This window comes from Cyanistes caeruleus, unplaced genomic scaffold, assembly GCF_971803275.1.
Source record: "Cyanistes caeruleus unplaced genomic scaffold, bCyaCae1.hap1.1 HAP1_SCAFFOLD_102, whole genome shotgun sequence".
NCBI lineage: Eukaryota > Metazoa > Chordata > Aves > Passeriformes > Paridae > Cyanistes > Cyanistes caeruleus.
The window spans coordinates 916,334-940,219 of NW_028255904.1; the positions used below are offsets into that span (position 1 = coordinate 916,334).

Genomic DNA, 23,886 nt, shown 5'->3' on the forward strand with positions numbered 1-23,886 from the left:
GGTATGCACTATCCCAAATGCATATCTTGAATCGGTATAGATGGTTCCCCTTTTTCCCTTCAAGCCTTTGAGGGCTTTTAGGAGAGCAAAAAGTTCACAAGCCTGCGCTGACCAATTTGCTTTTAGGGGACCCGATTCTACAGTCTGTCCCGTTATACCATTTATGATGGCATAACCCGATTTACGTTTTCCCTCCATCATTCTCGAGGAACCATCGATAAACCATTTTTCTCCTCCTTCCAATTCCTGATCCTCCAGGTCGGGTCTTACTTTAGTTTGTAATTCCACTGTTTCAATACAATTATGTAGTAGCTTTCCCGTTGGTTCCCCGTACAAAAATTGCGCAGGGTTTTGTGCAGAGGTTGTCCTTAATTCCAATCCTGGCGAACTGATTAACATGGCTTCATACTTCAGAAGCCTTGAATCGGTCAACCATTTTTCCGCTTTTTGTTGTAAGATATTTCTTACATCATGTGGAGTATAAACTATCAGGGGAGCTCCAAACGTTACCTTTTTGGCTTCCCCAACCAACAGTGCTACTGCCACAATTGCTTGCAGACACGTAGGCCAGCCCCGACTGACTGGATCTAGGATTTTGGACAAAAACCCTATGGGTTTCTTCTTTTCTGCCCATTCCTGGGTTAAAACTCCTTGTGCTGTTTGTCCACTTATGTCGACAAACAGTTGAAACTCTTTTCTGATGTCTGGTAATGTTAGAACCGGAGCAGTGACAAGGGCATTCTTTAGTTCTTGAAATTTAATTTCGTCTTGCCCTGTCCATTTTAATCGATCTGTATTTAGCCTTTCATACAGAAATTTCACCTTTTCACTGTATCCCTCAATCCACTGTCTGCAATATCCCATGAGCCCTAAAAATTGCCTAATTTGTCTCTTGGTTTGTGGGGCAGGAAGTTCAAGGATTCCCACCACCCTCTCGGGATCTAATTTCTTTTTCCCTTGTGATATCCAATGTCCAAGATATTTTACTTCGGGCTCAGTGAATTGCAACTTGGATTTAGACACTTTCAACCCCTTTTGTCCCAGAAAATTCAGCAGGGAAATGGTGCATTTCTTCACCTGCTCTTCCGTGATCCCGGCGATTAGCAAATCGTCTACATATTGTAATAGTTTTGTCCCTTCCTCTGGAGTGAATTGAGTGAGTAGCTGCTCTAAGGCTTGTCCGAACAAGTTCGGAGATTCAACGAATCCTTGTGGAAGGACCGTCCACCGCAATTGCTGATTTCGATTGGTATCTGGGTCCTCCCACTGGAAAGCGAAAAAATCCCTACTCCCTTCATCTAGAGGACATGTCCAGAAAGCATCTTTTAAATCAATTACACTATACCATACATCCTCTGGTGAGAGTCTGTTTAGTAAAGTGTAAGGATTTGCTACCACCGGAAACCTGGTTCGGGTTCTAGCATTTACAGCTCTCAAGTCCTGAACCAATCGGAAGTTCCCATCGGCTTTCTTTACTGCCAGGATGGGGGTGTTATGTGGGGACATGCAGGGCTCGAGCGTGCCTCCTTTAAGCAGCTCGTCAATTATTAATTTCAAACCCTTCCTCCCTTCGGCTGGGATGGGGTATTGTCGGATCCTTATCGGATTCTCTGGATTTTCAATTTCAATTTTGATGGGAGCAATATCTAATTTTCCCACTTCCCCCTTTGAGTGCCATACTCGGGGGTCAATTTCCTTTTCATCTTTTGAAGTTAAATGCAACACCTTCACTACTAATTCTGAATTTTTCACAATAATGTTTATTCCTAAAGCTATGATCATATCTCGTCCCAATAGATTGTAGTCGGCTTCTTCTACAAGCAACAAATTTCCTAAACATATCTTATTTTCTGACTCGATTTCCACCTCCTTGATTACCGAGACTTTAAATGGATCTCCTTTTGCGCCAATTACAATTACTTTTTCTTTACTCGTTTCACACCCTACAGGCAATTTCTGCAGGGTGCTTCTCTCAGCCCCGGTATCAACCAGGAAACTCATTTCCTGGCGGTGGGGACCTACCTTCAATTTTATCAAGGGCTCCTTTGCTGTTACCGTCCCCATTTGGAAGAGCCCAAGACTTCCCTAATCTTCTTTAAATATTTGTTCATCTTTTATTCGTTTCCTGCAATCCTTTTTTATGTGTCCTACTTTCTTACAGTAGAAGCACTCAGGAAGATCCTTTCGAGGAGGAGTTTCCTCCTTTTGGGATCCTTTTTGTTTTTTAGGTATCGGTTTACCCTGTTTCTGTTCGTGTTTTTGAACTTCTTTTACTGCGGCTACTAATATTTTGGCTTGAAGTTTCTGTTTTTCGTCTTCTCTCCTCATATAAACCTTCTGAGCTTCCCTTAGAAGCTCTTGGAGACTCTTCTCCTGCCATCCATCAATTTTCTCAAGTTTCTTCCTAATGTCCTCCCATGATTTAGCCACGAACTGTGTTTTCAGTAGGACCTCCCCCACCGGAGAACTGGGATCAGTCCCGGAGTAAATCTGCAGACTTCTCCGCAGCCTTTCTACCCATTCGGTAGGGGATTCCTCTTTTCCTTGACATTCCCCAAATACTTTGCTAATGTTCTGTCCTCTGGGGACCGCCTCTCTTATTCCTTGCACGATGATATTCCTCAAATCCGTCATGCTTCTTCTTCCTTCCTCGGTCTGGGCGCTCCAACTCGGGCTCACACTCGGCCACTTTTGGTCACCGGGTGTTCCTTGCGGGTGCCGCCTTTCCCAATCCCTGATGCCCGCCTGTTTAATCATTTCTCTCTCTTCCTGGCTAAACAGGGATCTCAGGATGGCCATGAGATCTTCGTAGGTGTAAATACTACTTCCTAGAAAATCGTCTAATCTTTCGGCCACTCCAAATGGGTCATTTAGCAGTCGCCCCATTTCTTTTTTGAATGCTCGTACATCCCCTGAGTTAAGGGGCACGTTTACAAATCCAATTACTCCGGGGGCGGTTGGCACTTCCCTGAGAGGGAACATTCGGTGCCCATTTTCTGTCTCTCCCCATTCTCCATTTCCTATTTTTGATTTCCACCGAGTCCTGCTTGCAGGAGGGGAACTGGAGTTTGCGGGAGGGTTTCCCCTCATTGCTGGCGGGATGTCTGCCGCAGCTAAGTGACTCAGAGGGTTCCCTTCTGATACTTTTGGTGGTCCCAGCTGTGGTGGCCGGACCGGGATTTGTGGAGGGGGTAAGCCCCATCCTTGCGCCAACACCGACTCCAAAGAGGGTGCGGTGGCTGGGTTTTCTGCAGGTGGGGGGGTAGTGAGGGTTTCTGGCACTACTCCCGGTGGTTGAGGGGAGCGTGCTTCTGCTAGTTGCCCCATGGAACCCTCAGGTGCTGATGGTACTACTTGGTCCATCACCGGAAGCTCTACTGGCCTGCGGTATGGAGGGGGTAAGTGATCCAGGGGTTCCCAGGTCTCTGTTTTATGTTCGTTTTTCTGTTTCACTGGAAACAGCCGCACTCTGGTATTTAACCAGAGTTTGGCATACTCTTTCTCCTCGCCGTCTGGCGAGACCTTTTTCTCTACGTGTGCGAGTAATTCCCTGCACGTCCATTTATCAAATGTTCCCAATACTGGCCAAGTGAGACAGTTTCTCAATTCCTGTCCTCCCCAGATCTCGGCACAGTAATAAATCATTTTTGCCTTTGATTTTCCTCGTCTCTCGGGACAAATTTCCCAATTTTTCAACATCCACCCTAAAGGACTCTCTGGTGGGATGTCTAGCATTTGTTTTGATTCCTCTGATGGGCTTTTCTCGTTATCTATTTTCTGCGTTCTACTTTTTCTCTGTCCCATTTTCTTACGATTCTTACCTGCTCTGCGTTGTGTTCGTCTTTTTCTTCGTCTGAAAGTCCTAGATCGCACCAATACTTACCTCTCGGTTAGCTGTACCGGGGTTTTCTCGATGTTCCGACTTTCTAAATCTTTTGGCTGAGAGAGTTTACCAGTTCCAGAGCTCGACTGGACGTCCCTTCCTCTCTCAGCCCCCTTTGATCGGTCCCCTGAGACTCCCTTTAGCCTCAGGCTTTACGAGTAAGGAAAGAGAGACCCTTTCACACAGAATCGCTTCCTTCGCGGCCGGCCAATTCCCTCGCGGGAGGATGGAAACGCGGCCTTGAAGTCCACACTCGCTTCGTGACCAGGTCACGTCTCTCACAAACTCGCCCGATCACCCGCTCAACCTCACAGTACTTACAGCAATTTTCCTGCGAGGGCGTCTTCGTGCACGTATGACTTTTTATGAGCTACCAAGCCGCGGCTTTCCCGAAGGCTCCTGCCTTCCCGAGCTCTCTGGATCCGTTCCCCTTTTTATTATGGTTTTTCTTCAGCCTAAATTTGGTTCGGCAATCGGAGCGAACTGCGGAGGGTCTCTGCTCCCCAGGCCGCTGAAATCAGCGGGGGTACCCCCCTGGACAGCGAGATTCTCCCACAGTTTCTTCCGATCCGAGTCACGGCACCAATCTGTTATAAATGCAACGGCAAATTAAAGATTAACAAAGATTAATTTATTATAAATTAATAAAGCAACAAACAGTGAGGAAAAAACCACAATAAATGGACAGCGCAGCGCTGGGTGGACAGGGTCTATACGCAAGGTATAGGTGTTCCCAAATCCACGTCTGAGGGTTCTCTGGCCTGGGTTTTTATAGGGATTTTATGTCCCCAGGCTAGAATTCCAACCAGTTTCCATTCACCAAATGTCCCTGATTGTCTGGTGAATGGATTTCCTGGCCTAGAACATTGAGTCAGTAAGTATCCGGGCAGAGTCTCCTCAAATGCAAAGTGAGTCTGTATGTATTTGAACATATTTCACCACAGCAGGATTGAGAGATCCGGGCTAGCGCCGATGGATATCTCGGAGGAGTAGTCTCTTCTTTGTCTTTCTTGATTGAGTTTCTGTAGTATGGGTTTGGCGGGTGTGGTGTTCGATTCTGGCAACGACCATCTTCCTGGGGCTCGTCCCTTTTGTCTTGCTTGATGGTCTCCGGCCGAAATCGGCCGGGCGTTGCCTTTCTCTGGAGGTAGACTTTTAGGCTGGTTCTTTTGTTTCTATGATGGCCTGTGTCCTGTCTTTTCCCCCGAGTTGATGAGTCTGCTGAAACCTGTTATCTGGGGGGGGTTCTTTTGCAATTCGTGATTTTTGGAAAAGGAATTCTATCTCGACCGGGAGGAGAATTCCTTATTCCATACTTACATTTAGTTATAATTATACATACTTTATTTAAACTTCTTATTCCGAATTTTTATTTACTCAATTCTTTATTACAGGCATGTCATTGTTTTTATTTATTTTCTGTTCAGGCTTTTCATGGGATTACAGTTATTTTAACATTTGTTTCATTAATGGATGCTTTTGTTTAGATTTATAGTTTTAATACTTTATTTTATACTTTTTTTCATGAATTAAATGAGATATTTTAGTATATCAGTGATTATCTCTATGGCCTTACTAAATGATTATTTTAGTTTCAGCTGCCATTTTTTCATTTCTTTTCTATCTGAGGTTTGGCCTTTTTTTTTACTGACTTTGATGTTTTTATGTTGTTTTTTTGTGTGTTATTACTCTGTCCTTTTCTGTCCCTGGAGAGATGAACAAGGTTTGTAGGTCTCATGTCTGTATTGAAAGGGTTAATATCTTGCCCAGCCTCATAATCTTCCTAGTGTTCCAAATAAATAGGTACTGTGAGGGATACATATCACAGGTGAGCACCCACTGCACAATCTGCTTTGGATTAAATCCCATCTCCGTCTTCATCAGCTCACAGTCACTGTGACACTATTCCTGCATGGAAGAAACAGGCTGGGATGCCCCTTTCTGCTTTTAATCTTTTTATTGGCAAATGAAATATTCTATTTGAAAACATTCAAACCCTGGAGTTTCTTTGTATTTCCACCTGAAAATGGTGCCAGCCGAGGTTCCCAAGTGTGTGGTACGTGTTTGTGTGCACAGAGCAAAGGTGTCAGCCTGTGTGCGTGGCCCGGGTGTCTGTCAATGTCCATTGAAGCAGACGGCTGGAAGGGGGCTCTGCCCGCCCTGCGCTGCTCCGGGGCTGGGGCTGGGCTGGCAGAGGCTGCAGAGCGCTCTGAGAGGCACAGCCTCAGCCCCGGGCGGCATCTTGTGCACGATGGCACAGCCTCAGCCCCGGCCGGCATCTTGTGCACGGTGGCACAGCCTCAGCCCCGGCCGCCATCTTGTGCACGGTGGCACAGCCTCAGCCCCGGGCGCCATCTTGTGCACGGTGGCACAGCCTCAGCCCCGGCCGCCATCTTGTGCATGGTGGCACAGCCTCAGCCCCGGCCGCCATCTTGTGCATGGTGGCACAGCCTCAGCCCCGGCCGCCATCTTGTGCATGGTGGCACAGCCTCAGCCCCGGCCACCATCTTGTGCATGGTGGCACAGCCTCAGCCCCGGCCGCCATCTTGTGCATGGTGGCAGCTCTGAGGGCTGTGCGAGGGACGCTCTTCCCCAGCGCTGTTTCGTGTCCTTTCCTTTCCCAGGATGGCATTTGGAAATGTTTCTTCGGCCCTATCAATACACAACTCACTGTCTTACTCACTTTATGCCTGGAAGGTTCTAAGAAGACAATGAAAAGCATAGCATGATTATGATGCACAAATAGTAGTCAAGAAAACAGTACTCCATAGTGTAGGGCCTGCAGAGCAGGGATTCGTTTATTCAACACCAGGAGTGAGGGGGAAGCTCCACCACAAACTCACTTGTCCATTCTTTGCACAGGACAAGCTTTTAAACTTTTTAAACTTAATGGGCACATTCTACTTTCCTAAGCTTCATATTTTCTAATTCCATGATTATGGAAGCCCTTGCAGCAGGGCTCTGCATGAGGTAGTTGTCAGCCTCCTGGTGGTTGTTTTGGATGAAGGCTCAGGGGCTAACTGAATTCAAAAGGCCTTTTTGTTACACTTCAACACTTCCCTTTTCTGGGAATTCAACACAAACTTATAGTCAGTAAGTTCTACAAGTGCTCTTGCTGTGTGAGGCCACATTGTATCTTTCATTAAGCAATTAATGAAGAAAACACCAATTGCCTACTGAGACCCTTCTGCTCCCTCCCAAATCACTACTCAAGAAGAAGCCTCAGGCACATGCCCATAGTCCCTCTCTGCCAGCAGCTCCGAGCTGCATTGCACAGTGCTTGCTGTGCCCCAGAGAGCACCAAGCAGGCTGGCCTGGTGCCCCTGAATATTTCTGCAAAACCCTTTGCATTTCACAGCTTTGCTGTGGCTCAGTGCAGAGCTCCAGGATTGCAGGCGCTTGGTCCCAGAGCTGTGTGAGGCAGTGGCTCGTGCAGATGTGCCCTGACTTGCTGTCAGTGCCTCACGCTGGCCTCGGTTCCCCTGGCAGAAATGCCGTGCCTGAAGGACACTGCCCTGTGCTGGAGCCTGCGGAGCAGCCCGGCTCCCTCCCCCTGTGCCCAGAGTGCTGCACACACTGCTGACCATTGCCAGGAGTTCCAGGGCAGGCGGCAGAAGCGCAGCAATGGTCAGGCAGGGCAGCAGCCCTGGGCTGCTCTTTGCCTTTCTCTCCTCCTGTGCAGACTCCAGACAGCCCATGGCACCAGTGTGTGCTGTGCCCAGCACGGCGCCGCTTCCCCTCAGGAGCAGCCAGCTGCCAGCTTGGCTCTGAGAGCGGAGGATTTGCCTGGTGCCAGCAAGAGGCAGCCAGGGCCAGGCTGCTGCCTCTTGCAGCTCCAAGGGCCTCCTTCCAGCCTGCCTGTGCCGAGGCTCAGGCTTCTCCGGGCTCTGCCAGGGCTCTGCTGGGGCTCCAGCCTGGCCAAGCCCGGGCCCGCTCTCACCTCACAGTCGCTGACAGCTCTGCACCACAGGAGACCTTGCACAGCACCCTCACTGCTCTTTCTGCTTTCTCTCTTCAGCCAGACTCTCCTCCAGCCAAAGAGATTTCTCTTCGGGATACAAATCCAAGTGGCAGGAACCCAAATACTCTCGAGTCAAATCTGCACAACCTGCATCTGCACAGGATGTTTGTGTTGCACCGCTCCTCCTTTGGTTTTTCCTGCAAATGCCATTGCTGTTTCTGCCTCAAATAGAAATGCCACAGCATTCTGGCAAAACTTGTCCAGTTGGCCATATTCCAAAGGCAGTGTGGTCTGGAGAGGATGAATGAAGAGGAGCCTTCCCCCCTTACAAACTGTACCAAAGAAGCCATCAATGTCACTTTCCACCTCTAAGAAAAAACTGACAATTCAGGAGGAAATGTTGAGCTTTCTCACAGGGTCAGAAGGAGAGAAATGTTCCAAAGGAGTTGAGATTTTAGAAATTTTATTTAAAATCCTACTCTACAATCCTACACTACAAACCTACACTACCATCCTGCACTACAATCCTACTCTATAATCCTACTCTACAACCCTACTCTACAACCCTACTCTACAATCCTACTCTATAATCCTACTCTAAACTGGGCATGGAGAAGGCAGTTCTAAATTAATTGTTGCATTCCTGCCTCCTCCTTCCACTTCTTTACTGCAACGATGAGAGGTGCCAGGCTGGACCCAGGCATGGCCAATGTTATAAATTGATGCTGCAGAAAGGAAAAGAAAACAACAAGAAAGCATGATTTTCCAAGCTAAGAGCTTCAAAGGCAGGGGAATAGTTTTTAAATGGAAAGGGGATTGAGTCAGAGTAGGTCAGGAGCATGGGGCAAGAGTGGCACTTGGTTGCCCCAAGAGCTGGTAGGAGGCCCATCCCTGGAAATATCTGAGGTGTGAGTATCCTGATCTCTTGAAAGATGTCCCTGCTCATTGCAGGACACAGACTAGATGACCTTTCCATGTCCCTTTGAGTTAGTTTGAGATGAATTGACATTTAGGGAAAGAAGTAAGAAACCCCGCACGGAAGTGATTTCTTTGAGAGAAGCTGCTGGGAGCTTCCTCTGTGCCTGAGACAGGCCAATGGCTGGCTAGTTCTGAGAACTGACAACATTTTGCACCATTTAGAAATGAGATGTGCCTCTGTGATGATGCACATTTTGAAAACCACCAGCCCGGGCACTGGCCCTCTTTGCTTCCGGAGCCCGAAGGTAACGGAGCTCTGGTGAGGCCGGCCCTGCTTGCCCACGGCCTGTGCTCCTGGGGGAGGCCGGGCCAGAGCCCGGCGGCTCCCGGGCGGGGGATGGAGGCTGCGGGACCCCGGCCCCAGGCTGGGCCAGGCCACGGCTGCTGACATCTTGCCCACACTAAACCCTCTCCCCGGCGTGCAGCGACGGCTCCAGGCCGAGCCTCCCCTCCCAGCGGCTCCCGGGCAGAGAGAGGGGCCCAGCACAGCCTGAAATCCAACACCGTGACTGCCATGACCTGGGTGAGATTGAACCCTTTCACTGCACAGGTGAGACCTTTCTTATTCTTGTGGGCCTGCTAATAAAATTTGTTATTCCTTTGAAGTTTGAAGCCTGTTTTGCCCTTCTCCTAATCCATAGCTCCCAGCAAGAAATTAGTAAGTGCCCTGGTGATTTTAGCCAGCGCTAAAACCCAGCACTCCCTGCCAGCCCAGCCCAGTCTAGGATTGCTCCCCACTGTCAGCTGAACAGCACCAAGGTTGGAAGGGAGGAGGATGGGGGCTCATCTGATGCCTTGGATTTCAGTGGAGGAGGAGCCCATCCCTGGGACACTGTTTCACCTGCAGCCCTTTTGGCATTTTACCTGCAGCAGCTCCTTGGCAGACCAGCGCTGCGCCTCGCCTTTCTGCAGGCAGCAGCTCAGGAAGTCACGCAGCAAAGGCGAGAATTGCTCGGGCTGCCGCAGCTGTGGGCTCCCTTCTGTGGCTATGTGGAATTTAGCCTGGAGAAAAAGGAAACACAAGGCTCCACCTGCTTCTTTCCCATCTGGAACTGCTCTCCCAGAGCCCATTGTTCCAGCTCCACTCTGCAGTGGCAGTTTTTGCCCTGGCAGAGAGGCAGAGATGACTTTCCTGTAGCATTTGGATGACGACTTTCCTGTATCATGAAAAAACCCAAGCCCCAAAGCCACAGCTTTGCCAACATCCAGCAGATCTTGCCTTGGCAGCTGATTTCATTGCCTGCTCTAGTTAGTGGCAACTACATCAGCAAATACGTGTTTCCTTCTCAAAGGATTCCCAGCAGCTTGGCAGCCTTTTTGGAAGAGGGATTTTGCTATTCTAACTAACTGTACTATTCCAAGGATTCTTATATGAAAAGAATCTCTGCAGTGCTTGTTGGTCCCTTAAGCACAGCTGCCATAAAGCAAAACTCATCCAGCTTTTTGTCCTGTTCTTGAAAATGATGGTAATTGGAAGAAAAGAAAGGAAATGCAGCAGGTGTTCCTCAGGGAAGGAAACAAACCTTTGGAATCTCATTTTCAACACAGACACATTAAGATGCCTCCACAAATGTATTGGGTTGAAAATGCCTGTTTGGGCACACAGGAGCCACCTGCAGCTCTGTCTCTCAGCACTCTGAAAATTTCAGGTTCCCTTATGTGGCAAAAGGAAAATATTCATGGTGAAATCAGAAGTGTCATCCCTGTGGTAAGCCTGTGCTCGTTGGATTCTCAAGTCAATGCATTAACGCTGTGCCCATCCCAGAAAGTGCCAGGAAACAAACAGGAGGTTTTGGCAGGCTCTCCCCGTCACCAGGCTCCAGCTTGGTGATATGGAGAAAGTAGCTTGGGTTAGGAAAGAAGGTGGTCACTGAGTGTCTCAGCAGCACTGCACAAGAAGCAGAAGAGACTCTGGCTTTACAGCCTCATCTCCAGGTTTCAGGCAAGTTTCCCTGTGAGAAGAATGGGGCTGCACTTCTTCTCTCAAAAGCGCTGTTTTAGAAACTTGGTTTGCTTTGAGTTTCTTTGCTTCATTTCTGGAAAGATAACACCAGCTCTGAGATGCTTGTTTCCTATTCTTGGGGCCATCTACACAGCCAAAAGAGCTGGAACGACTTCTAAGGCAAAGCAAAATGCTGCCTGAGAATGGAGATGGTTTGGGCGAGGTAAGGCTTGAGTTCCCCCAGTGCTGCAACCAAAGCTTCAGCAGATGCTGATGTGCTGCAGGGACATTTGTAGAAGGGGCCTTGGTGGAAGTACTTCCAGCAGATGGCCATGGGATTTTGTGCAGTGAGCAGAGAACCCGGGACAGGTGAGAAAGACAGCGGGATCAGAGAGTATTTGCTCCTTACCGATCGAGCAGTGAAACTGTCATAAGGAGTTTTTTGTTCGGCCATTTCAATTGCCACAATTCCAAAAGACCACACGTCCACTTTGGGGCCATATGGTTGACGCTTCACCACTTCAGGTGCCATCCACCAAGGAGTCCCGGTCACCGAGCACCGCTGATTTTGCTCAGGGGTGAGCTGAGCAGAAAGGCCAAAATCAGCTGAGGAGAAAGCAAAATACTCTTTTAATTTTAATACTGTCAATTAGGAAACCAAGCCAGAGAATTCCCCGGTAGAAGTTTGAGAATGTGCAGTTGAATTTCCTGGACAATACTCCCTGCTCTGTTTCCTTGGGGCTTTAGCCAAGGCAATTGGCTACTTCAAACATCCCCCCATTTCTTACACTTCCTCCAGCAGTGCCTTTTGTTCCCCTGAAGGTTTAGATTGCAGCTCCCTCCCTCTGGAAGGAACACACTCAGACACACACAGAGCAATAGCACTCTGGGCTGCTTGTGGTTCCTTGTCATAGCTGTGTGCACCCTGCAACTGTGCCTTCAGCCCACAGCAGGGGGGACCCCTGCACTGCCAGCAGCAGCATTTTTGGGGAGCTGGCAGTCACTGAAAGCAGCCCCACACCCCCCATTCCTGGAAGGCTGAAGCTGAGCAAGAATACACTGACCCAGCTTGACAGAGCCGTCGGTTCTGAGAAGGATGTTGTTGCTCTTGACATCTCGATGGATCACGTGGTTGGAGTGAAGAAAATCCAGTCCTTGCAGGCACTGAGAGAGAAAACAGAACCAGGAGGACAAAAAGTAGTGCTGTGAGTTCATCGCACAAGCAAGGAAACAGCTGTGGAAGGTTCCCTTTGCAGGGGAATGGGGAGGAATGGCAGAACACAGCGCCATTGAGAGCAAGAGCCTGCTGCTCCCACAGTAGCAGAGCAGCACCTTTCTCAGTGGAGAACTGCAAATGCCAATGCACGAGACAGAGATAGAATACAAGAGCAGGGGATAAGAGTACAGGAAGTGAGTCCAGGGAGTGTAGGGGCACTGGCAGATAGTTCCCTTGAGATGCTCTTGCTTGCCCATAGCCGAGCAGCAGCACAGAAACCAAGCCTGGCCCATGAAATCCCTCCCGTTCTGAGCCCCTGTTTCCCAGACAATGCAGCTCAAGGCCTTGGAAGCACAGATGGGATCCCTGACCTCCCGACTGACAGCTGCAATCTCTCCTTCAGACATTTGAATCTCGTCGATGAGATCTCTCAGAGTGCCTCCGTCCATGTACTCCATCACCAGCCAGAGTTCCTCATGCACAAGGTAGCTGAAAAAAGGAAACAAGGCCATGCAGGTGAACATGCACGGCTAGGTTGGTTTTTTGCTTGAGTCTTGTTTCTGGGTCCCTTGGAGACAAGGGCAGAAGTAAAGGCATAGACATTGCCTCTAGGCTGTGCAGTGTTTGCAGTCTGTGCTGTCTCAAGGAGAAAGGCAGTTTAGGAAGAGCCCAGATAAAAAACTTGTCACGCATGGCATTTCTGGAAATAAGCACCTAGTCTTCCTGGCATACACAGCAATGGAAAAGAGGGGCAACAATGCAAGGGCAATCCTCTCTTGGATGGTTCATCAGCATTTAAGAAACTTGAAAAACTCAAGCCCAAAGAACTGTGGAGACAATGTACTTAGAAGGTATTGAATTCTTAAGATAGGGCTGATGCAGGTTTTTGAACAATTTTCAGTCTGCATTTGCCAGGGTGGATTCATGCAGACAAAATGCAGTCTCTTCCCATCCATTGGAGATAAGTAGAGAAATAATCATTAACAGCTCTATTTCCTGCCACTGACCAAAGTGGGTTTTTAAGCTCTCCTGCTTGTAGTATGTAAACAAACATTCAAGGGATAGGACCGTGACCACTCACCTGGCTAAGTAATTCACGATCCTGGGACTCCTATTACTCTCCATGATCCTGATTTCATTCATGGTTAGTATCTTCCTACTCACTCCTTGCACATTTATTTTCTTTATGGCCACCTCAAATGACATTGAAAAGGAGTAATTTGAGAAAATTGGTAGCATGAGACCACAACACACATGGAGCAAGTGATTTTGGAATGGCACAGCCAAGCTGTGCCCAAGTGCCTTGTGATTAGACCTCATCACTGGAGTAATTAGGGAGTGACATTGCAACAGCCCATTTCTCTGCTCCCTTGGGGGTCAGTTACAGGACACGTGGCCACTGGCGATTTGCCTTGTCCACAAAGCCTGTTCCAAGTGCAATTTGCAGGCTGGCTCCAGTCTGTGCTTCTTGTGCCTTTTCAGCACAGCTCTACTCAAAGCTCCAGCCACAGCTGTCAGCAGTGGGGAAAGGCCTGGAGAGCAGCAGAGGCTGCAGGGGCTGTTGACATTTACCTCTCCTCCTGTTGCAATGTCAAGTGCTCTGGAAACCTCTCCAAAACCCCTAGAAACAAAACAGCAGCAAAGAAAGGAGAAGCCATTTAGATCTTGCAGTGGAAGCCAGTCCAGACAGGAGAGCTCTGCTGTAAATGCCTAAAAGCTGCAGGTTGCAGGAGGGGTCTGCCAGAAGGCAGATGATGCATTTTCCCCTCAAGTGTTTGGGCACTGGGCCTGTTCCTGAAGCCTTGGGCTTTACTGCCTCAGCTCCAAAAGGCAGCTTATTCCTTCATCTCGGCTATCAGCTTCTAAACTGTGCAATTCTAATCCTGAGCACGGAGTATTTCCTTTAGCAAACTCTTGGAGAGAAATGTTCCTGAGAACTGTTATCTGACAGCTCTCATTGGGGGTAGGTTGTGCTTTCAGGCAAGCAAGATTCTTCTCCTTTCATTAGTGTGGCCAGATGATTTGGAGACATCCAAAAATGCGAAGAAAATGAATCCTGAGCTGTCCCACACTTGAGAGACAAGCAGATTTACCAGGTTCTGTTCCTTGCTGCAGGCAAGACCTTGGCAGCATGGAGATGTCTTTGACAATGCCTTCTGAGCACACTTGACAAATTCTGGCCAGTACTGAGAGATGGGGCAGACTAAGCCCGCTGTCTAAACATGTGGACAACTTGTCTGACTTCCCACTTGATGGATATTCCCCCAGGGAAACACCTGGCCCATGGCTGTGTAGAAGTGACTGTGGTTGGACTCACCCGCTGCCAAGGCTTTCCAGTTCGATGTATTTTGTGATGGGATTTTCCTTGTTCACCATTCTCCCTGAGGGAAACAAAATGCAAGATGCTGACTCTCAGGCAGAGATCCGAACTTGCAGGAGATGCCAAAGGCAGCCCCGCTGTCTGGGGCTCTGAACCCTCTGTGGTCAGCTGGGCAGCAAGCACAGCAGCAACAAGACAGGCAGTTGTGCAGTACAAATGGCCAGCAGAGAGACTGATTTTGTGCAGTCCTTGGAAGGAAATGAAGCACAGAGAGCACAGCAGGGCACAGCACAAGGCTGGCAAAGGCCAAGCATGAGCACTGACAAGCAATGGCAAGAAGACACAGCCAGCCTGAGCCCCTGAAAAGCTGTGGCCCCCGTTCAGGACACAGCAGCATTGCCTTGGAGATCAGACACAGCCAGGTGCAGATCAAGGCCCTTTTGTGTGCCAGCAGGTGAAGGTAGACACCAAATCAGCTGGGATCTTTCCTCAACCCCACCAGGTCTTTTCTGAGAGCACAGCACTGGCAGCTGTTATGGGCAAGAAGCAGATTAAATGGGTTGTGCTGCAGAATCACAAAGGGCTTGATGTGTTTTCCCAGAGACTGATCTGAGCAGGGCTTGGGCCAATAGGTAGGATTCTAAGAGTCATGGGAATGGCTGGGAATCAGGGATGAAAAAGTGCCATGGATCTGAGGAATACACAGCACAGGGGCTGCAGGCTCGTTCCTGAGAAATGCCTGCAGTGCTGTTTTATCTGATCACACCACGTCGATGTGTCTCTTGGACACATCTTTAGAAAAATAAAACTAGGATATTAATTACAGATTGTTATACAAGTATCTGTTTCTTCATTGTGGGCCCAATGAAAACATCTCTTGCTCTCTGTTTCTGCTGTCACCTGATGTTCTTTCAAACGAGTCCTCACTGACAAAAATACAGCATTCTCATAAAAACCTTGTAGATATAGTAGAGGCAATAAAAACAGTCCTAAAAATGACACTAGTAGGACACATGGGGCAGAACAGCTCTTTCAGGATGGAGAAAAAAAAAACTCTACCAAAAAACCCCAAATCTGAAACCAAAGAGTATAGAAACTGAAAACTAAAAACGGAACCACAACAAAAAGACAAAACCCCAAAACCAATCAGTATCTCTGAAGTCTTTTGGTTCTGACGACTGGTGGGAAGTCTGGAGTCTAAGGAGAATTTAGGAATCAAATATTCTGTTCAGTCTGGCTACTAGCACACAGGACTTGCATAGATCATTTGCTAGGCCACAGCCTTCTGCTGATCCAAGAACAATTCCTGCTGCTGCCTTTAGTGGCAAGGGAATGCCAGGCAAAGCCGAGCCAGTCCAAGCTGCCCTCAGAGGCAGCAGGAACAGCCAGAGCGCTCTCTCGCTGCCTCAGAGCACAGCAGTTCCTGTGGGGAGTCCTAAATGTCTCTGGGACACCAAAGTGAGGAGGATCATTTGCTACAGCTCTGCTGGCACGTGCACACAATACACTGTCCCTCAGACAAGAAATACACCAGACGTACTCAGTTGCTCCACGAAGTCTCCCAGGCTCTCCTGGAGCTGAGCAGCAGATGTGTCACTGCTGGAAATGGACAAACTGCCCCGGCTCCACTGCTCAGCTTGGGGAACAAAGGCTCCTTTAGATGCTGCTGCTGCTGCTGCTGCAGCAGATTGAATGGAAGAGCCTGTGTAGATCTGCGAGAAGAAAGGAGTTTGTGTCAGGAAGCTGGCTGGCAGAGATTACCCCGAGTTCCCTTTTCAAATGCAAGCCCTTAGGAAGTTGCTGTTAGCCACATGCAAAGCTCATCAGCTGGATTTTTTGGATGCCCACTTCTGGAACCAAATGGTCAAAACCCACGGTTGGTTTTAATCAAGTTGATGGCCAGTTTCATATTCCATTTTCCTGGATTTTCTGAAGGATGACTGCAACAACGACCATTCCACTTTCTCCCAAGGATCCCTTTCCCCCTCCAAGGGCTGCAGACACATTTGCAGCTCCTTGTTCTAATGTTGGAGCTCCTCCCCCTCAGTCCTCTTTTCCTGCACCATCTTCAGAAGGTGCTCAGCCTGCAGCACTTGTGCTTGGGACAGTACCTGTGCCTCCCGCCGACCTTGGGGCTCTTCATCAGCCGGCATTTGCTGGAAGCCTTCGCAGGCTGCCAGGTGAGATATCAACACGTCCACCTCAAGTCAAAGAGAACAAAGCAGTCAGAGACCACAGCTTGTCCCTGTGTGCCAAGGCTCATTGACTGTGAGCAAAGGGAAAGAGCAGGACAGCAGCAGATTCACCAAGGGATACAGACAGCTTGCAGCTTGTATTCCAAATCTGTCTGGGGGACTGAGTTCACTTGCAAAAAGCCCTGAAGAAACAAGGAGAGCAGGAGCAGGCCAGCAGGAATCCCTTGAGATGAGTGCTGGCAAAAGGGGCAAATGACTGGTGCCACTGTCCAGGGCAGCAGCTGAGATTGAGCACAGCAGGAAATGTCCTTCCAAGCAGCTGGGATAGACACTACAGCAGGATGGCACTGAGAGGCATCAGCCCAGCCCCCTGCTGCTCTGCAGAGGAAAGGCAAGAAGGGCAGAAAGCACCAGACTGCAGTGACTGCTGTGCCTATCGCTCTTTCACTCACTCGATTTTCTAGAGCCTCTTGCTGCTGAGCGAGGAGATGGAATTTCTCTTCGATTATTCTTCTTTCTTCCTCCAGCCTCTCCTCCCTTGCCCTGATCCTAGCCTCAGTTTCCTGCAGCTCTGCCAGCAGCTCTTCATCGGAGGCCTGTGAAGAATGACAGAGAGGAATTTCCATGAGTGGAGTGTCTGCCACTCTTTCACTCACCTGGTTTTCTTGATTTCCTCTCTGCCAGGGGAGATCCATCTCCTCTTCGATGCTTCTGTCTTCCTCAGGCCTCCTCTTCACTGCCATGATGGCCCTCGGAGCTTCGGGCAGCTCTGCCTGGGGCTCTGCCTCGATGTTCTGTACACACAAATGGAGAGCAAGTGCCTGGGAGCTGCCATCAGGCTCAGCTTCTTCCTCAGTTTCAGCCTCAAAATCACACTCATTCAGTCACTTCTTTCTGCTTCCCTACCCACCTCTGCTTCCACTGTAACCTCCTGTCCCGCTGCTGATCTCTGCAGAGGCTCTTTGCTTTCAGGGCCTCTGGCACTTGTGGCCTGCTCAGTCCCAAGAGCTGCGTTTTATGCCCCTCTTCCTGCCCTTCACTCTGTCCCCTGCTGAGTCAGCCTTACCTGGCCATTCTCCAGTGGCTCTTCCACCTGCTGCCCCAGCTGCTCTTCCTGCTCTTGGGCTGGGAACAGCTCTCCCTCAGGCTGGCACGGCCGTCCTGATAAAACAATCTGCTCCTGCTCTTTCTCTGGATGGACCTGCAGAGAAAGCAAGAGAAGATGGGCTTCAACTTCTCATCCAACATTTGTGGGCCAAGACTCAAAGGCTGATGGGCTCCCACGTTCCCAAAGCTCTGTGCTGCTGCTCTCCTGCCTTGTTCTCTGCCCGTGGGGAAGCACAGATTCCAAAGTGACCCTGGCAGTGCAATCAGGGCCCATCTGGCACTGAATCTCCAACAGACTCTTGGGCAGCTGACAGGAAATGTGGGGCATTTCTCAAGGGCCTCCCTCCCCTTCTGCTGTGTCCTGCTTGTCTCTCCCTAGTGACTGACAGCCAGCCCTGTCCCACAGCTCCATCCTGGCTCTGCAGGGGCTTCCTGGGTGAGCTCAGCCCTTGGGAGAGACACTGCTGGAGTTCATGTTCTTTTCAGGCCTGCCCTGCCACTCCTGCCCTTCTGACATCCACACTCTTGTTAGAAATCCTGCTCATTCAGGAGACAAGGATGTGTGCAATTGGATCCTCTGCTGCAGGTCAGAGAGCCTCTATGGCCACCTCAGGATATGGAAGAGGACCAAGGTGTTTCTCCTCCCTCTTTTGTCAGCTGAGAATTCTGAGTGGCACTGACAGAGATCCTCAAAAGGCCCCACCAACAAATTAATTGACATACCCCTAGGGATGCCAATGAAGGAAGCCATGGGTCATGTAATGCATGTATGACCAAAGTCACCAAAAACCACCTAAACCATGGAATTGTCCCACCTCACTAGGACAGGCAGAAATTTACAGGTTAAACAGGGAGTGTCAGGACAGAAGAGGCAGGAGGAGGAAAACAGCTCTAAGGAGAAAAAACAACCATCTCTAAAGGGGTTCTTAGCAACAAAAGACAGCACTCAAGGACTTGCAGCTTTGCCCCCACACTAGGCTCCAATGCAGTTTCCAAAGCTGCAGACTTCACCACAAAACGTATCAAGAGAAACTTGCCACTTGTGGATTTTGCCTCAGAAGAAGGGTTCAGAACTACACAGTTTGTTTCTTTGGCCACACAGGACAAGAATGGCCGGCCACAGCTTCATGGACAACACAATCATCTCCTTGCAGCTTATCAAAAGCCAAAAGACAGGTGGCCTAAAAGACTCTGCAGAAGTGAAGAATTGCTCAAGAAAACTACAGAACAGTTCTCCAGGTCATCCAGATGTTTCCAAAAAGGGACAGCAAACAAAGCAATCCCTGTGAGCCCCAGAAATGCCGTGTGAGCCCTTGGCCATGGCTTGGCAGAAGCCAAGAGACAGAGCTTCCCTGAGCCAAGCAGCCAGCTGCTCACCCGCAGGCAGCAGCGCTTTGGGGCCTCAGCACGACGGCTCAAAGCCCAATTTCCAGCTGCCACGGGATGGGGGAATGGCTGGGTGCTGGCAGGACTCCAGCACTCAGCATCCTCAGCCAGCAACAGCAAGTGCTGGCTGCTCAGAAACTTGCAGCTCTGCCTTGTACTAAAGACAGCAGCACCCAGCACTGGCACTTACTGTCTGGGCATGGTCAGTCTGGGCTGTGACCACAGCTGGAGGCTCGTGCTCCTTTTGCTCATTTTGCTCCTCTTTGGCCTCTTCTCCAGGAGCAGAGGGAGCCACAGCAGAGTCTGCTCTTGCTTCTGGGCTCTGTGGACAGATGGTGGAGTTAGGGACAGGCAGCTCCCTATCATTTAGAACCTTATTTCTATTCAGCTCTATTTCTACAACCAGCTCTACCAAGCACAAATCATCAGCTTTGATAGCAATGGGATTCTAAGTCTCTCCAACTAAATTAAAATGGGTTAATTCAGCCAGGCAGAAAATAGTTCTGAATTAGAGAGTTCACCCTGGCTACTATCAGCAAGCAACGTTCTCTCTGCAAATCTGAGCTTTGAGTTCTTTTAAAGCTCTGCAATGGAAAATTAGGAAATAGCCAACATTGCCTTTGCTATTGCTGCTGTAAACATGGAAATGGATCTTCTTTCAGCCCACCCAGCTGGCCCTCTGCACTCTACTGCCACAGGCCAAGCTCACAGTTCCCTGCACAATTCTGAAACTCCAGAAACATCAAATGTTCCTTTCTGACTCACCTCAGGATCGGCACCTCTGAACACACGGCTCAGATGACCTGCAGTGGGCAAGGAAAAGGAACCAAATTCTTTGAGAAAACTGGAGAGAACCGTGGCCTATTTAGAACAGCATCTGAGAAGATCTCCCAGTCTGCATTTTCAAAGGTGTCCTGCTTGACTGGTGTGGTTTAAAGCAGCAACTAAAAAATCACTAGAAAACTTACTTATTTCTTGCTGTGAGATATGGATTAGAACAAGAGCAAAACAGGCTGAAAACTTAAATGGAATAAAGGAAGTTCATTAACAAAAAGTACAAGAATAAGAAACCAGAATAAAACTTCCAGAACAACCCTTTTCTCCCCCACTACCCAACCATTCCCTTGTTTACATGACAACATAGAGACAAGAAACTTTGGATCTTTGGTGTTTACAACAGTCCCAATTCCTGCTGGAGTCTTTTCATCAGTCATTGTAAAGAAACAAAAGTCTTCTTCTGCTATCTATGGAGTTTTTCACACAAAAACTATTTTTCTTCATAGCTTTCTATTTCTCTGATGCCAGCTGCCCGCAAATCTGCCATCAGTTGTCTCCTCCCATTTCCCATCACTCTGAGGTGTGTTATGGGTCATGAGTCTAGGGATGTCATTTTTATGAATGAGTTATTCAAAGGCAAAAGTTCTCTTTATCTGTTTTTGTGAGCCCTCCTGGAAACAGAAGTTTTCTTTTTGCTTCTTAAAAGCCACAAATCTTCAACTCTTACTTCTCCCGCTCTGTTCCAGCATCTCACAGTGTCACAACTACTTCATCATTTGCTCAAAATCCACACTTGGAAACACTCCATTCCTCCCAATATACTCTGTCATGAATTAAAGGAGGTTTTTTCAGAACACTACTGTCCATCTCCATAGCTTTAACAGAAAAATATTTCAGCTTATTAAAGCATCTCCTTTCTCTTCCCCCTCTCAATTTAATTTGTTTCTTCACTCTCTTTGATGGGTTGATGGTTGATCACTCCCTCTCTCTCTCTCTCTGGAAAAAAAGGATTAATCTGCAAGTCTCATGCAGGCAGTAAAAGAGTTAAAATCTTGCTAAAGCTGCAGATGTTGATGGTGTCAGGTTTCAGTTCAGTGGCAGAAACTGCAAACCAAGTCAGGCTGGCCGGCTCCGTTTCTCCCCCACCCCGCCCTCTGCAGCCTTGTCCGGCCTGGACGGGGGGAGGAGGCCGAGACAGAGCCCTGTGACCTCGTCAGAAGCCAGAAACCAAAGAGAGCAAGAAATTCCCGGCCTCCCATCTTAAGGTGGTGTTCACAGGTTGATCTCACTTCTCAATAGTTAAAACTGCTGCCAATTCTCACCCATGGCCAGGAATTAGTCAGGAGAAAAAACTCCCATCAGCCTCCAGCAGTTTCAACTTCCCCAGCTCTCAGAGCTATCTTAAAAGTAAAGTCACCCCAAGAGATTGAGCCAGCAAAGTGAGGAAATGCCAGACTCTGCTGCCACAGGCTCTCCCGTGGAGGGAACAGAAGCCCTGCAAATGCTGCCCGCAGCCCCCTGGCTACAGACACCCCGTGTTTTGCTGAAGGTGTTGACAGGAGCTTGACCAAACCAGGGGCATCCTCATGGTCTTTGTGTTTCAATAGCAACCCGGTCACTAAGAAAGAGCAGGGAGACCTACAAAAGCCAGCTCAGGTTCCAGCCAGGGAAAACCTCTACTTACGTGCCAGGTTGGTGAGGTAATAGCCGGCGTAGCCAATGCCATAAATGGTGCAAATGGCAGCAGCGAGCTGCTCCATCATTTTTGCCAGTTTGCACACTCTGCTCCACCACAAAAACAAACAAGGCTCCTGTCAGTGTGCAGCTGCCCACTGACAAACGCCTCAAGCAGGAGGATGCTCCTGCACTGAGCAAGCCCAAGAGCTGCTCTGACCCTGAGGCCTTCCGTGCACCAAGGCAACCTTGGGATGTCACCACGACAAGGTGGCATCCATGCCCTGACATCACAAAGCCAATGCTCTGCGCTGCTCTGGGAATTGATGCAGAGCAACCCAACCTTCCCTACAGCAAACACAAAATTGCCTGGCAGGTTCTCCTCTGTCACAAAGGGTCACAAATCCTTTGCTGGGCTGTGGGAAATGGAAAGACAGAAACTTCCACAGATACTGAAGGATTTGATTTACAGCCTTGGAAGGAGCTTGGGTTCATGCAATGCTAAAGGTTCACAGACGTTTAGTTGAGAATTCATAAGCTTATGTTCCTATAGCTGCAAGTAAGAATATGCCATAAGTAAATAAAAAACTGCATTGAGTGAGATGGTGGAGAGATTTCAAGTGTAATTGTGTGATTTTAGAGAGTAAGCTATGAATCTAAATATTATCCTAAGAAGCACATGTGTGTAGGTGAGCTAGCAGTGTATTGGGTGAAAAGCAGACACAGTGCAGCAGAACTTGGCAAAGATGAAAGGTGATTAAGTAATAATAAACCTCTTCAATTTAGTGCATTAGCCAAAAATCTCAAATTAGCGAATCTCAGCCACTGCACCAGGCTGAAGCTGAGGATCCCCAGCCAAGCTCAGAGGGAGGAGAACACAGCATTTGTGGGATCCTTTCCAGTCTGACTTGCTTTAGCTGGAGCCTGGGGGAGGAGAGAGCAGGAGAAGGGTTGGCTGAGTCCTCTCCCCTCTGCCTGGCCCTTCTCTGCTGGATCCTCAGTTCATCCCACACCCACCCCAAGACTCCATCCCCATCCTACTGGTGCTGAGGGGATTAAAGGAGATGAAGAGGAGATTAAAAAGATAGAGAGGAGAGAAAAAGAGAAGTTTAAATGCAGCTTAAATATGAAAGAAATGCACATGTTAGTGACTGCTGAGAGTTCAAAGGGAGCTGAAGGGTTTGGGAAGGGCCAGGAGCCCGTGAAGGGCTCAGGAGCTGCTGCTGCCGGGAGGGAGGAAATGCACCAATGGCTCCCAGCAGAGTCTGTGCTTTGAGGCTCTTTCCCAAACAGCTGCAGGAGGGAAAGCAGCTGAGTTTGGAGGAAGAGTTTTCTGCTGAGGTTTCCTGTTTGGAGCTGTCACAAGCTTGAGCTGCTCAAGGGAAACGCGGCTCTGCTTCCAGCAGGGCCCAACTGCCCGGGAGCACAACTTGGTTCCCTGGCCCTGAGCCAACGGGCAGCAGCAGCTTCTGTTCCCTCCTGGCTCTTGTGTCATTTCCAGCAGCACAAGACACACCAAGAAAAGCTCCTCCAGAACATGCCATGAGAAACACAACCTGATTTCATGGCATGAAGGAGCTCTGACAGTCCCACGGGCTCAGGTTTGTTTGTCAGTGAACAGAGCAGGGAAAAGCACAGACACATTCCCTGCACAGGGAATTCACAGGAGGAAAGTGCAGCGCTGGAGGATGTGCTTGGATACAACGTTCCCACGGCAGTTTTGGGGATAAAATCGTCAGCAGAGAGAAAAGAAAAAGTGCTACCAAGGGTGGGCTGGGGAGGGCTGGTGCTTCCCGGGAGGCTCCCGAAGCTCAAGAGGACAAAGCCCAGACCTTGTCCAAGCTGCGAGCTGGGTCTGAGCCAGAAACCAGGGGGTGTCAGAGACATTGCTGCTGAAGGGCTTCAGATTGCCAAAGCTAAAGTGTCCAGCAAAAAGGAACAACTTGAGGTTACAGAAGTTCCAGTGCCCACGTTCCATCCCCTCATTTCAAGCTGAAAGTGGAGCTCCACTTGTGACCCTGCTTTTTCATAATGAATATAAAAATTCAACAAAATTCCCTTAAAGACCCCATGAAGGTTCACACTGTGAGAGCTCACTCGAGGCAGCCCCAACTCCTGCCCTGGTTCAGTCCCTGTCAAGCCCACTGTGCTTTCCAGCTGCTTTGCTCCAGCTCCCCCCAAATCACCATGAATTCCACTGAACTGAAACAAATCCAAGTCCTCGTGGGTCGGGACAAGGGCAGGGAGAGGTCACTCAGGGATCACCATCAGGGGCACAGATCCCCAGACATGGGGAAATGAACTGAGCTTAAAACTGAGCAAATCAGACCAGGAGAATGAGGATTAAAATCAATCTTGAGAAACGCCTCCTCCCGCTCCTGAACTTTTCTGTCCGGGCCGCTGCTCGCGGGGCACAGAGAGGGGCCCGGCCGTGTCCCTCCAGACCT

General features: G+C 49.1%; 1 protein-coding gene across 1 annotated transcript; it reads right to left on the reverse strand.

Moving 5' to 3' along the window:
• Positions 1-8,290: 8,290 nt before the first annotated feature.
• On the reverse strand, positions 8,291-21,767 carry LOC147646316 (serine/threonine-protein kinase PAK 3-like). The gene is made up of 15 exons (XM_086873634.1): positions 21,450-21,767; positions 19,754-19,791; positions 19,179-19,310; positions 17,562-17,696; positions 16,948-17,289; positions 16,412-16,501; positions 15,841-16,012; positions 14,298-14,361; positions 13,553-13,601; positions 13,062-13,174; positions 12,352-12,469; positions 11,829-11,928; positions 11,174-11,370; positions 9,687-9,824; positions 8,291-8,569 (listed from the first exon to the last, which is right to left on the reverse strand). Exons 1-15 carry the CDS (start codon positions 21,526-21,528, stop codon positions 8,468-8,470), a joined length of 1,869 nt encoding a protein of 622 aa, XP_086729760.1. The 5' UTR covers positions 21,529-21,767; the 3' UTR covers positions 8,291-8,467.
• Positions 21,768-23,886: the final 2,119 nt, after the last annotated feature.